Below are 12,591 nucleotides of genomic sequence, written 5' to 3' on the forward strand. Positions count from 1 at the left end.
GCGGGCCCTTGGGCTGTGCGGCCCCGCCCCACCCGTCCCGCCCTGCTGCTCCGCAGAGCCGGTTCTGGGCTCCTGGCGGCTGCGCGTCCTTTTTGTCTCCTTAATTCGTCCCCAGAAAAGTCTCTATAGGTAACTTGGGCTACGCAGTACAAATACCTGACACCGCTAAAAGCTGGAGCTGACGGGGCACTTTTACTTTAGTTTTTTTTTTCCCCTTTATTTTTACTGAGGCAAAATTCATATAACGGAATTAACCGTTTTGTAATATTTTGTAGCATTTTATATTCTATACCATATTTTATGTATATAACATGTTATATGCAACATTATGTAATTTTACTTAATTATCTGCATACAGTTTTACGGTTACAATATTACAGATTTGTACAATATGTGTATATATATGTAACATGTAATGTGTGATGTATATGTAGCAACATACGCCATATAATAAAGATACTATGTATAATATAGTATTTTCTGTCATTTAGTACATTTCCAGTGTTCTCAACCACCACCTCTATTTCGAAAACATGTTTGTCACCCTAGAAGAAAGCCTTATATCCGCTAAGCAGTCTATCCTTTATTTTTCTTCTTCTTCTTCTCCTCCTCCTCCTCCTTTTTTATTTAAGTAACCTCTATGCCCAATGTGGGGCTTGAACTCAGGACCCTGAATTCAAGGGTCACATGCCCTACTGACTGAGCCAGCCAGGCGACCCTGGAAACATTTTTAAAAATCAATACAACTGTGCTTCAAAAATAAGAAATACGGGCGCCTGGCTGGCTCACTTGGGGTCTCCAGAGAGCGTAGGAGTGTGCAGCCACGCTGCCAACCGGCCTGAACACGGGAGAGGAGGCTCTTGTCCTCGGGGGCCTGGGGCTTGCCTCAGGGCTTCCCTTCGCCAGGCACAAGCTCAAGCTCGGGCTCTCATGCCTTCTGTACCAGATGCCGCCTACAGGCAGGCCACGTCGGGGACTGAGGGCTGGGCCTGGGAGAGCACAGCTCCGGGCTTGCATTTGCGCGCTGGCTCCTCCTTCCCGCGCACCCTTGGCACAGGCAACTACTCATTATGGGAAGGCTGAGGCTACATCTCTCCCTGTGACTCACAGGTCTGTCATCTGCCCACAGCTCCAGGCCTCCGCCGGCGCCAGCTTCCACGTGGGTCACGGAAGGTGGAGTCCAGCGGTCGGCCCTGCAGGGGCAGAGCCCCAGCGCCAGGAAGGGTGGGGCGACGGGCCTGGCCGGACGGGTGGGTCGGGAAGACAGCCTCTTCCTCTTTTCTCCCCTAGGGTTCTTGCCCAGACCGCCGCTGCGATTCTGTGGAGGTGTTGTGATCGGCTTACAGCTGCGGCAGGCGTGGATACGAGCTGGTCTGAGTAGGTATGGGAGGTATGGGAGCCCTCTGAACAGGGGGAGGGAGGAAGTTGCCCCCCCCTCCTGAGGAGAGGGGTGAGAGGGGAAGGGAGCCCCTCGGAGCCAAGGCTTGGCCTCTAGACCCTGGTCTGGGCTTTGGAGCTGAGGCCAGGAATAGTCAGTGTGGTTCTTCTTGCCCTTGGCCCTTGTGCGGGCCCCTGACCCCAGAGCCTCCAAGTTTTCCCTTGACAGCCCTGGGCTGCTCAAATGTCCACATCCATCCCAGAATAGTAACCAGGGCATGGCACCCAAGCCAGCATGAGTGACAGAGCAGGTGGCCAGGGAGAGATGGGACTGTGAAAGAGATGCAGATACTAGATGACAAAGAGGGGAGAACAGAAGAGAGGGCGAGGAGGGCAGAGGAAGGCAGAGGACGAGGTGACAAAATGTTACCTGGGATGCAGTGGGAAGTTAATCAAATAAGAGTGCTGAAAGGCGCCTGGGTGGCACAGTAGGTTAAGTGTCCTACTCTTGGTTTCAGCTCAGGTTGTGATCTCAGGGTCATGAAATGGAGCTCCGTGTGGGGCTCTGTGCTCAGTGTGCAGTCTGCTCTGGATCCTCTCTCTCCCTCCTGCTCATTCTCTCTCTTTCTCTGTCTCTCCCTCCCTCCCTCAAATAAATAAAATCTTAAAAAAAAAGAGGGCTGAAAGCTATCAGTAGAAGGGAGGGGGGAAGGGACAAAAGCAGGGAAGGAACATGGGTTATTTTGCAGAACCAACAGTTCCAGCCAATGAGACACCCAACTAACTAGGTGTTTCACCTGATAGCCCCTTGGTATGTGTGTCTTGCCTGATAGGCCTTATGTGAACCAGTTTGAGCTGGATTGGAGCTGAGCACAGAAGCCTCCCCTCCCCACCCCCGAGTTGTCCTAAAGTAACTACCTTTAGCTCATTGTAATACTAAAATCTTCTCCTGTAGGCGGAATTGTCCACCATTTTTTGAACATACGTTGTATGCACTAACATGTTGACATGCTAGGCATGCAGAATTGAACCAAAATTGCCTATGTAAGCTCCCTGCCCCCACCCCCTCATACGCGGGATAAAAGCTTCCTGTATTAACCTCATGGGGAGAGAGCGCTTTGAGAGTCATCTCCCTGTCTCCTTACATGTAACAAGAACTAAAACCCTCTTCACTTTCAACACTTCCTTGAGATATGTTCAATTTGGTGCACCCCAAGTGGTGAACCCCTTGAGTTTGGTTACAAAGGTGACAGAGAAAAGCAGGCGGACAGGAGTAGAGGGACTTAAATTGCTTAAATGAGAATGACACAGATAGGGAGCAAGCAAGGGGCTGAACCCAAATGACAGGATAAAGTTTGGGTGCATCTAAAACAAAGATAAACCAAGAGACGCTCAGAAAGAGGGGACTTTAGCTGGTAGGATGAACAAGAAGGGCTGTCGTGGTGGCAGGGGTGCAGGAAAGGGGCCCATCACACTCTGCAGTGGGTGATTTGGCCTGGCTGAGATCATTTTCAATGCATACGCCCTTGAGCCCAGCAATTCCACTGCTGGGAGTTCGTCTTAAAGATAGCATGTCACCAGCGGAGAGATACGTGTGAAGGTGATTCTGCTGTTGCTGATGGTGTTCTTGAAAAGTTGGAATTAACTGTGAGGTTGAAGTCTTGTAACCTGTTGGTGGGAACGTACAAAAAGGTTTAGGCCCTGTGGAAAATAGTACGGCCGCTCCAAAAAAGTAAACCCAGCGTTACCGTAAGATCCAGCAATTCCACTTCTGGGTATACACACAGAAGGACTGAAAGCAGGAACTTGAAGAGAGATTTGTGCACTCAGGTTCACAAGCAGCATGACTCACAGCAGCCAAGAGGTGGAAACAGCCCAAGTGTCCCTCAACAGCTGAACGGATAAATGCAACTGGGTTTGTCCATCTAGTCGAATATTTTATCCATACAGTTCAATACTATTTGGCCTCAAAAATGACAGAAATTCTAGGGGCGCCTGGGTGGCACAGCGGTTAAGCGTCTGCCTTCGGCTCAGGGCGTGATCCCGGCGTTGTGGGATCGAGCCCCACATCAGGCTCCTCCGCTATGAGCCTGCTTCTTCCTCTCCCACTCCCCCTGCTTGTGTTCCCTCTCTCGCTGGCTGTCTCTCTCTCTGTCAGATAAATAAATAAAATCTTTAAAAAAAAATGACAGAAATTCTGACACATGCTACAACATAGATAAAGCTTGAGGACATTATGCTGAGTGAAATCAGCCAGTCACAAAGAGATACTGTATGATTTTTCTTCTATGAAGTGCCTAGAGTAGTCAGATTCATAGAGGCAGAAAGTAGGACGGTGGGCGCCAGGGGCTGGGGGCGAGGGGGATAGGCAACAACTGTCTAATGGGGACAGAGTTTCAGTTTGGGAAGATGGAAAAATTCTGGCAATGGGTGGTGGTAATGGCTGCACAACAATGTGGATGTACTTAATGCCACTGAACTGTACACTTAAAAATGGGTAAGATGGGAAATTCTATGCTATGTGTATTTTACCACAATTAAAAAGAATGAAGTCGAGGGGATCTTGGCTGGCTCAGTCAGTGGAGCATGAGACTTTTGATCTCGGGGTTGTGAGTTCAAGCCCCACGCTGGATTTAGAGATTACTTAAAAATAAAAAATTTTTAAAAGATTTTATTTATTTATTTGAGAGAGAGCGACAGAGCATGAACAGGGGGGAGGAGGGAGAGGGAGAGGGAGAAGCAGACTCCTCACTGAGCAGGGAGCCCGCAGATGCAGGGCTCGATCCCCCAGGACTCCGGGATCATGACCTGAGCCAAAATCAAGAGTCAGACGCCCAACTGACTGCACCACCCAGGTGCCCCACTTAAAATCATTAAAAGAAAAAAAGAATGAAGTCAAGCCATATGTGCCCATGTTGGAAGGTGTCCATAGGGGGAAAGGTGGGGAATCTGCGATGCTGGCAGTTCTGGGAGGTTGGTGCTAGGCAGCAGGACGAGCATCACTTCCTCTGTCCCACACTGCCATGTTCTTTCAGAAGTAGAACTGAGCTGAGCTAGGACCGTGCCCTGGGACAGCCTGGATTCCTCTGGAGGGTCCCAGCAACCCCCACACAGCCATGCATTGCCCTGCCGTGCTCCTGCTTCTCCTGCCTGGTGGGGCTGAGGCCTTTCGCATCTGTGCCTTCAATGCCCAGCGTCTGACGCTTTCCAAGGCAGCCAGAGAACATGTGATGGACACCTTTGTTCGGGTAGGTTCATCACTGAACGAAAGCTATGCCCATGACCCAAAGCTCCTGGCGCTGCCTGACCAGGGCCATTTCCCAGAGAAGAGGGGACATCAAGAGACATGGGTGTGGGTATGGAGATGCGGAGCACATTCCTTCCCTGTCACTGGCCTCAGTCTCCTCCTCTGTAATATGGGAGCAATGTGGTTGGGGTGGCACTCAGTCTTCTCCCAGTTCCTTTTTGGTCCCAATGCTCTCTGTGGGCCTCAGCCAGAGAGCCATATCACTCTTGGCCACACCAGTGCTAGTTCCCCAGGGACCCCACCTTCCTCCTGGGGTCGCTGGCACTGAACGGGGCCAGCCCTCCTGCTGTCCTGCAGATCCTGGCTCGCTGCGACATCATGGTGCTGCAGGAGGTGGTGGATTCCTCAGGCAGTGCTATCTCCCTCCTGCTTCGAGAACTCAATCGGTGAGGAGGGCTCTGTGGGTCTAATCTGCCCCCTCCCGCCCCGGACCCTCAGGGCCCCTGACCCTGGCTTTCCCTATCCTGGCAGATTTGATGGTTCCGGGTCCTACAGCTTCTTGAGCAGCCCCTCGCTGGGGCGCAGCACATACATGGAGAAGTACGTGTACATCTACCGGTAAGCACGGATGGTGGCCAGGCTGGACTTGGCACTTGGCCCGGTGTGAGATGCCTCTGTAGTCCCAGAACTACAGGCTCCTTCCTCCTGGGGTGGCCCTCATCTTTTCATTGTACTTTTTTTCCCTCAGTAGTTTTATTTTGGGATCTTACTCTCCTCTACCCTAGCCAGCTTTGATGCCCATGTGTCCCTACAGCAGGAGGCCTTTGTTATCCATGCACAGATGTGGGGCCCCTCTGCCTCTCACCTGTAGAAGCCACTGCAGGGGCTCAGGGCAAGGCTGGCCTCCTCTTTGGGAGTGGCCTGGCCGAAGCTTCTGGGAAGAGACTCAACAACAGGGGCTTTTTGTGGGACTTGGGCAGACCCAGTTTGCAGAGACAGCCCTAAGCCCTTAGGACAGCCTGGGGCAGGGGAGCCCTCTGGGGTCAGGATGGAGAGGGCAAGGGGGGTGGTCAGATAAGACCTATTTATACAGATGAAATCATATGTCTAGAATTCACTCCAAAATAACAAGGTGGGGTCCAGAACACATCCACATGGGAATGCTCATAACAGCCCCAAATTGGAAATACCAATCCAAGTGTGCACCAGCTGCTGACCAGATGAACAAAAGGTGGTCTCTTTATACACTGGAATGTTACCTGGCCACAGGAAGGAATGAAGAAGCTTGGAGCCATGCTGCTGTGTGGATGGACCTTGAAAACCCGTGCTGAGGGGAAGGAGCCAGACACAAAAGACCACATGTTCTTTTGATTCCATCCACACAAAGTGTCCAGAACAGGCAAATCGACAGAGAGGAGACACATCAGTGGCTGCCAGGGGTGGGGGAGGAGGGCAAGGGGGAGCCACTGCTCATGGGTACCAGGTTTCTTTTTCGGGCCGTTAAGAATGTTCCCAAACTGAATGTGGCGATGGTTTCACAACCCTGTGAATGTACTAACCACCAGCAAATTGTGCATTTTAAACAGGCGAATTCCATGGTATGTGAATTATATCTCAATAAAAACAAATTCTAGAAAAGCAGCTAGGAAAGCTGCAGTCACATGAAACGGGGCTGGTAGTGGAGGGCCCCTCGCTGAGTGCCAGCACTAGCAAACCAGAATCAGTGATGTGGGGCCACTGCTTTTCGTCCCTTCATCCCCCAGGTCACACAAGACGCAGGTCCTGGATTCCTACATGTACGAGGACAAGGATGATCTATTTGCCCGGGAGCCGTTTGTGGCCCAGTTCACTTTTCCCAGCAAGGGTAGGAAGGGAAGAAGGGTGGCTCTGCTATGTGGGAGCAGGAAGGAGGGTCTGGCTGGCTGTACTGAGGGCTTGGTTACTGGGAAGAGGCTGGGTGGGGAATGCCCAGGAGTGGGTGGGAGTCCTCCATCCCTGGGGCCTTGTAGTCCTTCCCAGCTTGGTGCTGGTCCCACTGCACACCACTCCGAAGGCTGTAGAGCAAGAACTGAATGCCCTGTACGACGTGTTTCTGGATGTCTCCCAGCGCTGGCAGACTAAGGTAGGGCTGGGCAGATCACACAGGGGGGCTGGAGACAGGAGGGCTGGGTGGCCAGGTCTGACTGCTGCCCCCCTCTCCAGGACATGATCCTGCTTGGGGACTTCAATGCTGACTGTGCCTCACTGACCAAAAAGCGCCTAGGTGAGCTGCTGCTGCGAACTCAGGCAGGCTTCCACTGGGTGATTGCCGATGAGGAGGACACCACAGTTCGGGCCAGCACCCACTGTGCTTATGACCGCATTGTGCTGCACGGGGAGCGCTGCCAGAGTCGGTTGCACTCCGCAGCTGCCTTTAACTTCCCCAGGAGCTTCCAGCTCACCGAGGAGGAGGTAAAGGGGTGAGGCAGGCACGGGTTCACGGGCAAGCCCCTCAGCCCCGACACTGATGCTCTCTCCCACTGCGTACGTCCAGGCCCTCAACATCAGCGACCACTACCCTGTGGAAGTAGAGCTGAACCGGGTGGCACCCAGGGTCCAGCCTCTTGGCCTGGCTGCTCTGTTGCTGCTGCTGCTACTCCTGCTGCCCCAGCTGGGCCTGCTGGCCTGAACCAGCCTGGAGCCTGCTGCCCACAGACGTGAGGACTGTGCTGCCTTCAGGACTCAGATCCTGGTCTCTCCTGTGTGCTCCCGGACTGCTCTGGGGCTGGAGAGACTCCTGCGGGGCTTCAACTGCAGCCCTCCTCCATCTGATTATAGCTCTGCCGTGCTGGACTGCAACCCTTCTCCATCTGCCTTTTCTTTGATTTGGCTTGTGTTCTTTGGTGGGGCCCCTTCCTGGCATTAGAATGTAGAAGGCGGCGGGGGCCCTGAGGCTAGACCCATGCCACTCTGCCCCCAGCTAACGTCAGGAGTGGGGATAGAGCAGGCTCCAGGGCTGGGGGAGGAGAAAAGGGGGCTCAGGTGATTTTGGCTCAACTGCAGGACTTAGAAAAGGGAATCACAACAGACCAAAAGATTTTATTATGACAAAAAGGAAACTTACATACCGAGAACAAAAAAGCTAAATTGCAGGGATACTGCGTATGTGGAGCTGATGTGCCACAGGGCCATTTTTATTGCACACAGGAACTATATGAATCAATATTAAGATTCTAGCAGATACAAGGATCGATAAGCAGTTCACACATACAAATAGTAACTAGTGAACAGAAAATGTTTAAGCTCCTTGTAATCGAATAAATGAAAATAGCTGCAAACAGGCCTGCTGCCTGTCGGGCCCATGTTCCCAAACACCGTGCAGCCCAGCCTCCAGCCTCCCCCAATCCAGGGTACCGGCAGTCCACACTGGCTGGCATGTGTACAAGGCGTGGCTCAGACTGGTTACCAAGGCTACAGGTGCATACAGAAAATAGATGTACAGCTTATGTAACTAATAGCAACTGCGTGGATAAGCGGTCGTGCAGGTAGAGACTACAGGATAGGATACTTAGCAAAATGTTAACAGTGATTCTGCTGTGTGTGGGTATCATAGAACCCTTCCCCAGTTTCATTTTCCAGAGGACAGAGCTCAGTAAAACCGGCTAGCAGGATATCCAGGCCATTTCAGCACTCAAGTATTTACGGTTTAGAATCATCTCAAGGTCGAAAATAAAGCTAATTTTAAACCTTAGAAATGGCTGCTAGTAATTACAGGCGGCCAGTGGACTCTCGGGGCCACAGGGATTAAATGCAGCACACAGCTGTCTGGGGAAACAGCAGAGGGGCACTGCAACCTCTGCGCCCAACTCTGGAACCAGATCTCTTTAGGACCCTCTTCTGGGTGGAGAGCCACAGGCCATTAGGCCTAGTGGAGACACCCAGGGCTTGTTTTTGCTGCCCTAGGATACTGAGCCTAATGCTACTCCTGTAACCCTGGCACGCAACCGAGGTGCCAGACAGCATGCCAGAATCCCCAGACTAAGGGGATCTGCGCAGTGCTTGCCAAAGGTCTTTTTGCCTATGGGCCATTTCAGGTGGGGGGGGGTTAAGTCGGGAGGGACACTGGCCAGAGTGGTCAAGGACATGAAAAGGAGGCCCCAGAAAGGTGGTGCGTAGTCTGAGTGCTGCCTTACAACCTTGAAGTATTCAAGGGTTAACGGGAGGATCCATCTCCTAGAGGGCTGGTTAAAACATGGCTGGAACCATGCCTAGTCTCACTTCTCCCATTTCCAGTTACGCTGCTGGTCTGGGATCCTCAGGAGAGCTTCCACAGCAGCCACAATAAGCCCTTAGGCCACAAGCCCTTTTTCGTGACTGGGGCAGGGCACTTCACTAAAGCAGCACTCAATGCCTATGGATTCATCACAGACTGAACTTGCAAAGCAAAATTTTGAACTCAACTTCTGATCTAGGAAGGTCCAAGTCAATGTCCCAGCTAGACAACCGAAAGGATGCTGGTCCTGGCCAGCTTATCAGCTGCCGCCTTCTCAAAGGACAGTGACGAGTTTCCAAAGAGCACCCCCCAACTCCATGAATCCAGATGCAAAGACAGACAGGAAGTAGGATTTATTGGTGGGCATGAATAGGGAGGGGGCAGTGCTGAGGTTCTCATGAGTGCAGAGCCCTCCATTTGTCCAAGGGGCCACGATTAGGGATGTATTTGACTCCACAGCCATCTGGGATAAGCCGTTTTTCAGCCACCATGTCTTCAAATTCGTCTGCATTAAACTTAGTAAAGCCCCACTTCTTGGAAATGTGGATCTAGAAAGAGATGAAGAAAATGTCAACAGGAAGCCTGGACGCTGGGGAAAGCAAAGGCAGGACAGTGGTTTCAGCACGACTCACCTTCTGGCGGCCAGGGAACTTGAACTTGGCCCTGCGTAGGGCCTCAATCACATGCTCCTTGTTCTGCAGCTTGGTACGGATGGACATGATGACTTGGCCAATGTGGACCCTGGCTACTGTGCCCTGGGGCTTTCCAAAGGCACCCCGCATACCTGTCTGCAGCCTAGATTGGAGATAGCATGAGGTCAGACCTCAATGTCTACTGGAAAGGGGTGTCTCCAAGGTCCCTTAGGGCAACCCATACATCAACAGGCTGCATACACTACCAAGGAGGCTACTGTTTGCAGCCATTGCACACTGGGCCCCCATGGAGAAAGAGGACAGTCGGCTTAATTGGCTGCAGAGAACAGAAAACTCAAAAACAGACTAGGCAGTCCCTACAAGGTATTGCTGGGCTCATCTGAAAGCCCTGCAACCTGAGACTGCTTCAGCTACCTGCTTGCTGGCAGATGGCTGTCATCCAGACTAAAGCTCCTCCCTCAGAAGCACCTCCCTCCACCTGTCAGCAAGAGGCTGTCTTAGTCACAATGCTTTTTATGTTTGTTTCTGCAAGTCAATTCTGTGCGGTGGTATGAGGGGAAAATGGTTCGTTAAAATACATCTGGTAGCCTTTAACCTGGCTTTATTACAGATGGTTGAATTCTGCATTGTGAGGCCATCTCTCTGCCCTGATGAAAAAAGTCAAGGCAAACAAGGGTCTCAAGTTATGGGAAAACACCTGAAGAGGCAGAGACCCAGGACCCAGCTCACCTGTCAGCTCCAGCACAGGACAACATCTTGTTGATACGGATGACATGGAAGGGATGGAGCCGCACTCGGATGTGAAAACCATCTTTGCCACAGCTTTTCACCATGTACTTGTTGGCACAAATACGGGCAGCCTCCAGGGCTAGGTTGGCAACGGGGGGCGGGGAGGCAGCAGAGTGAGACAAGACAGCACAGAAGCATTTACCATACCCTCCCTGGCTCTCACAGTACATCTGTATTGACTATATTGACAAAGGCTCACCATCGGATACTCATGATTAACTGATATATCCAAGGCAGTTTGTTCTGGGTCTGGTGGTGGAGGGGGCAGTCAGAAGGGATGGAATGAGTAACAGGGAATCCTGCCTCACCTTCAGAGGAGAGCTGCTCATATTCATCTGACACCATGTGGCCACATAGAGGGAACTCATCCACTTTTGCCTTCTTCCGCCCCAGGTCAAAGATGCGGATCTTGGCATCTGGAAAGAATTGGGGTGTCTGTGGGGGGGGTGCCGCAGGCAACTGAGTCAGTGCAGCCAAACCAGTTTGGGAACTCTCCCACTACTTACCAGGGACACCTCTGCAGAAGCGAGACTTTGGATACGGCTTGTTCTTACAATACCGGTAACTGCGGAGAAGGGGGGAACCCAAATTTACAGTTCACAAGTGAACCCAACAATAAAACATTGAGGGCTCTCTTAAGACCAAAGGACGGCTGAGAATGGTAGACAACAACGTGTCAATCTCCAGCTGTCTCTACCCCTCGAAACTGGCTCTAAGCAAGACATGGTCAAAACAAGGTGGTCAGAAGCTAGAGGACACCCATGCTAAGAACATAAAAGCAAAAAATCTCACTTGATCACTTATAGTTTCATACTTCACCTAAGGTCAACAGGTCCAAAAGGGCTCTTCCAGTTTAAAAAAACCCTCTCACTTCAAGGCACTGCAAACTCAGTTCATGCCATCCACCAACTTTTGGGCACATGGCATTAAATCGGCCTCCGGACCACGTGTGAAGAGATACTGACGCCCCCTGCAGGGCACTCGAGGCGGCTGAGCCCGCTTTTCGGGACGGCTCTTGGCGTCCGAGAAGGCACGGGCATGTCGCCCGGAAATAAGACCCGGAGAGCACACAAAGGCCCTGAAAGGGTATGGAGCCTAAAAAGGTGGCGAATTTCCAAGACAGGAGGGAAGGAAGGCAGGCATCGCTTCCAACCCGAAAGTGACGGAGCATATATAATCCAGGGTAATTCCGCCATCCCAACAAAATAGAGGAAGCGCTAGAGAGCGGCATTAACTTTTAAAGAAACAGTATAAACGAAGACCCCCCCCCCCAAGCGACCCGGAAGGTATTGGGAAAAATGTGGAGTCTGTTCCCAGTACGGAAAAATTGCACTAGAGGCCCCACCCCACGGTTGCTTTTAGTGGCGAAATACAGTTCTCCCTCCTTTTTCACAGCTGCCAAATTGCACGGATTCGGCACTCACCACCGGGCGGGGCGGCGGCCCATGGCGACACCAGGATCTTCAGTGGCTACAACGAAACAAAGTCGGACAGAAGATGAGGACAGGCCTTAATCTAGGCCAGAGAATCAACAAGGCCACCGCATAGATCTAGCACCTCCACTACTCACCGCGCCGAAGGAAAAGAGGCGCTCCCACGCCTGCGCATGCTTTATATAGGCGGACTATCTTCGCGTATAGGTACCATAGAGTCCTGGCCACAGAGGATGGACGCTCTGTCACACTTCCCGGACCATAGACGCAGCGGCGTTCTGCGCCTGCGTACTGGCGTGGACTCCGCACAGGCGTAGAACAGGGGCATACTGAGCGTTAGCATATGGGCAGCCAGTTGGCCAATCTGGCCTCGCCACATCGGCAGGAGAAACCTGTTTCCGGCTGGCCATCTTGGGTGTACAGCTCTTGCCCGAGGCTTTGCCATAACTATGAAAGACATATATTCCTGGAATTGAAAGAAGGAAAGTACCCTCGAGTGGGGCTTACGGTGGCTGCGTGCGTGTTCCTGGAGGTCACGAGGCTGAGACCAGCCCTGTGAGCCTCCCTCTGGGCTCCAGGGCTCCACGCACACGCCATGCTGGAGTCTCGGTCCGCGTTCTTTTGTCGGCGGAGCGGCAGGCTTACCCCGCCCAGGTCTCCCCCGCCCTAACCGAAGAGTCCGGACCTGGCTTTGCTGCGAACTACGCGCTTATCCCCCGGTCACTGGAGACACGGGGCGGGGTTGCGCCCTCTCGCGAGAGAAAGGCCAAGAGAAGCCTCCCCCCCCCATGATCCGGGGCCCGAGAGACCCCGTGTGCACCTTAACTCCCGCCCCGCCCA

General features: G+C 52.4%; 2 protein-coding genes and 1 non-coding gene across 5 annotated transcripts in view; 1 reads left to right on the forward strand and 2 right to left on the reverse strand.

Moving 5' to 3' along the window:
* The first annotated feature begins 1,228 nt into the window (after positions 1 to 1,228).
* Positions 1,229 to 7,462, forward strand: DNASE1L1 (deoxyribonuclease 1 like 1). Of its 2 annotated transcripts, none has more exons than XM_008709221.2 (8): positions 1,229 to 1,381; positions 4,413 to 4,625; positions 4,982 to 5,070; positions 5,156 to 5,242; positions 6,388 to 6,488; positions 6,634 to 6,746; positions 6,827 to 7,075; positions 7,158 to 7,462. In XM_008709221.2, exons 2-8 carry the CDS (start codon positions 4,494 to 4,496, stop codon positions 7,290 to 7,292), a joined length of 906 nt encoding a protein of 301 aa, XP_008707443.2. In that variant the 5' UTR covers positions 1,229 to 1,381; positions 4,413 to 4,493; the 3' UTR covers positions 7,293 to 7,462. The 2 variants fall into 2 exon arrangements, with proteins under 2 accessions (XP_008707443.2, XP_008707444.2); XM_008709222.2 differs by having other exon boundaries at positions 1,230 to 1,377.
* A 1,752-nt stretch (positions 7,463 to 9,214) lies between these two features.
* Positions 9,215 to 12,591, reverse strand: part of RPL10 (ribosomal protein L10) — a 3,736-nt gene continuing 359 nt past the window's right edge. The window contains exons 2-7 of one of the 2 annotated variants that reach the window (XM_040626814.1): positions 11,743 to 11,788; positions 10,825 to 10,883; positions 10,627 to 10,734; positions 10,259 to 10,397; positions 9,509 to 9,671; positions 9,215 to 9,424 (exon numbers count right to left, since the gene is read on the reverse strand). In XM_040626814.1, coding sequence (XP_040482748.1) covers positions 9,272 to 9,424; positions 9,509 to 9,671; positions 10,259 to 10,397; positions 10,627 to 10,734; positions 10,825 to 10,883; positions 11,743 to 11,765 — 645 coding nt within the window. In that variant the 5' untranslated portion in view covers positions 11,766 to 11,788 and the 3' untranslated portion in view covers positions 9,215 to 9,271. The remainder of the gene's footprint in view (positions 9,425 to 9,508; positions 9,672 to 10,258; positions 10,398 to 10,626; positions 10,735 to 10,824; positions 10,884 to 11,742; positions 11,789 to 12,591) is intronic. The other variant, XM_040626817.1, reaches the window with a different exon arrangement.
* Positions 9,719 to 9,851, reverse strand: LOC121103853. Its single transcript, XR_005836147.1, has one exon. It is a non-coding gene; the product is annotated as a small nucleolar RNA SNORA70 (small nucleolar RNA).

The sequence above is a fragment of the Ursus maritimus genome, assembly GCF_017311325.1.
Source record: "Ursus maritimus isolate PB19 chromosome X unlocalized genomic scaffold, ASM1731132v1 scaffold_X1, whole genome shotgun sequence".
Lineage (NCBI taxonomy): Eukaryota > Metazoa > Chordata > Mammalia > Carnivora > Ursidae > Ursus > Ursus maritimus.

Bases quoted from the DNA above. Each gene is read 5' to 3' on its own strand.
- DNASE1L1 (XM_008709221.2), top strand. From the start codon at position 4,494: ATGCATTGCCCTGCCGTGCTCCTGCTTCTCCTGCCTGGTGGGGCTGAG. The intron at 6,489-6,633 runs GTAGGAAGGGAA...GGGGCCTTGTAG, and splicing joins GTTCACTTTTCCCAGCAAGG to TCCTTCCCAGCTTGGTGCTG. The intron at 7,076-7,157 runs GTAAAGGGGTGA...GCGTACGTCCAG, and splicing joins TCCAGCTCACCGAGGAGGAG to GCCCTCAACATCAGCGACCA.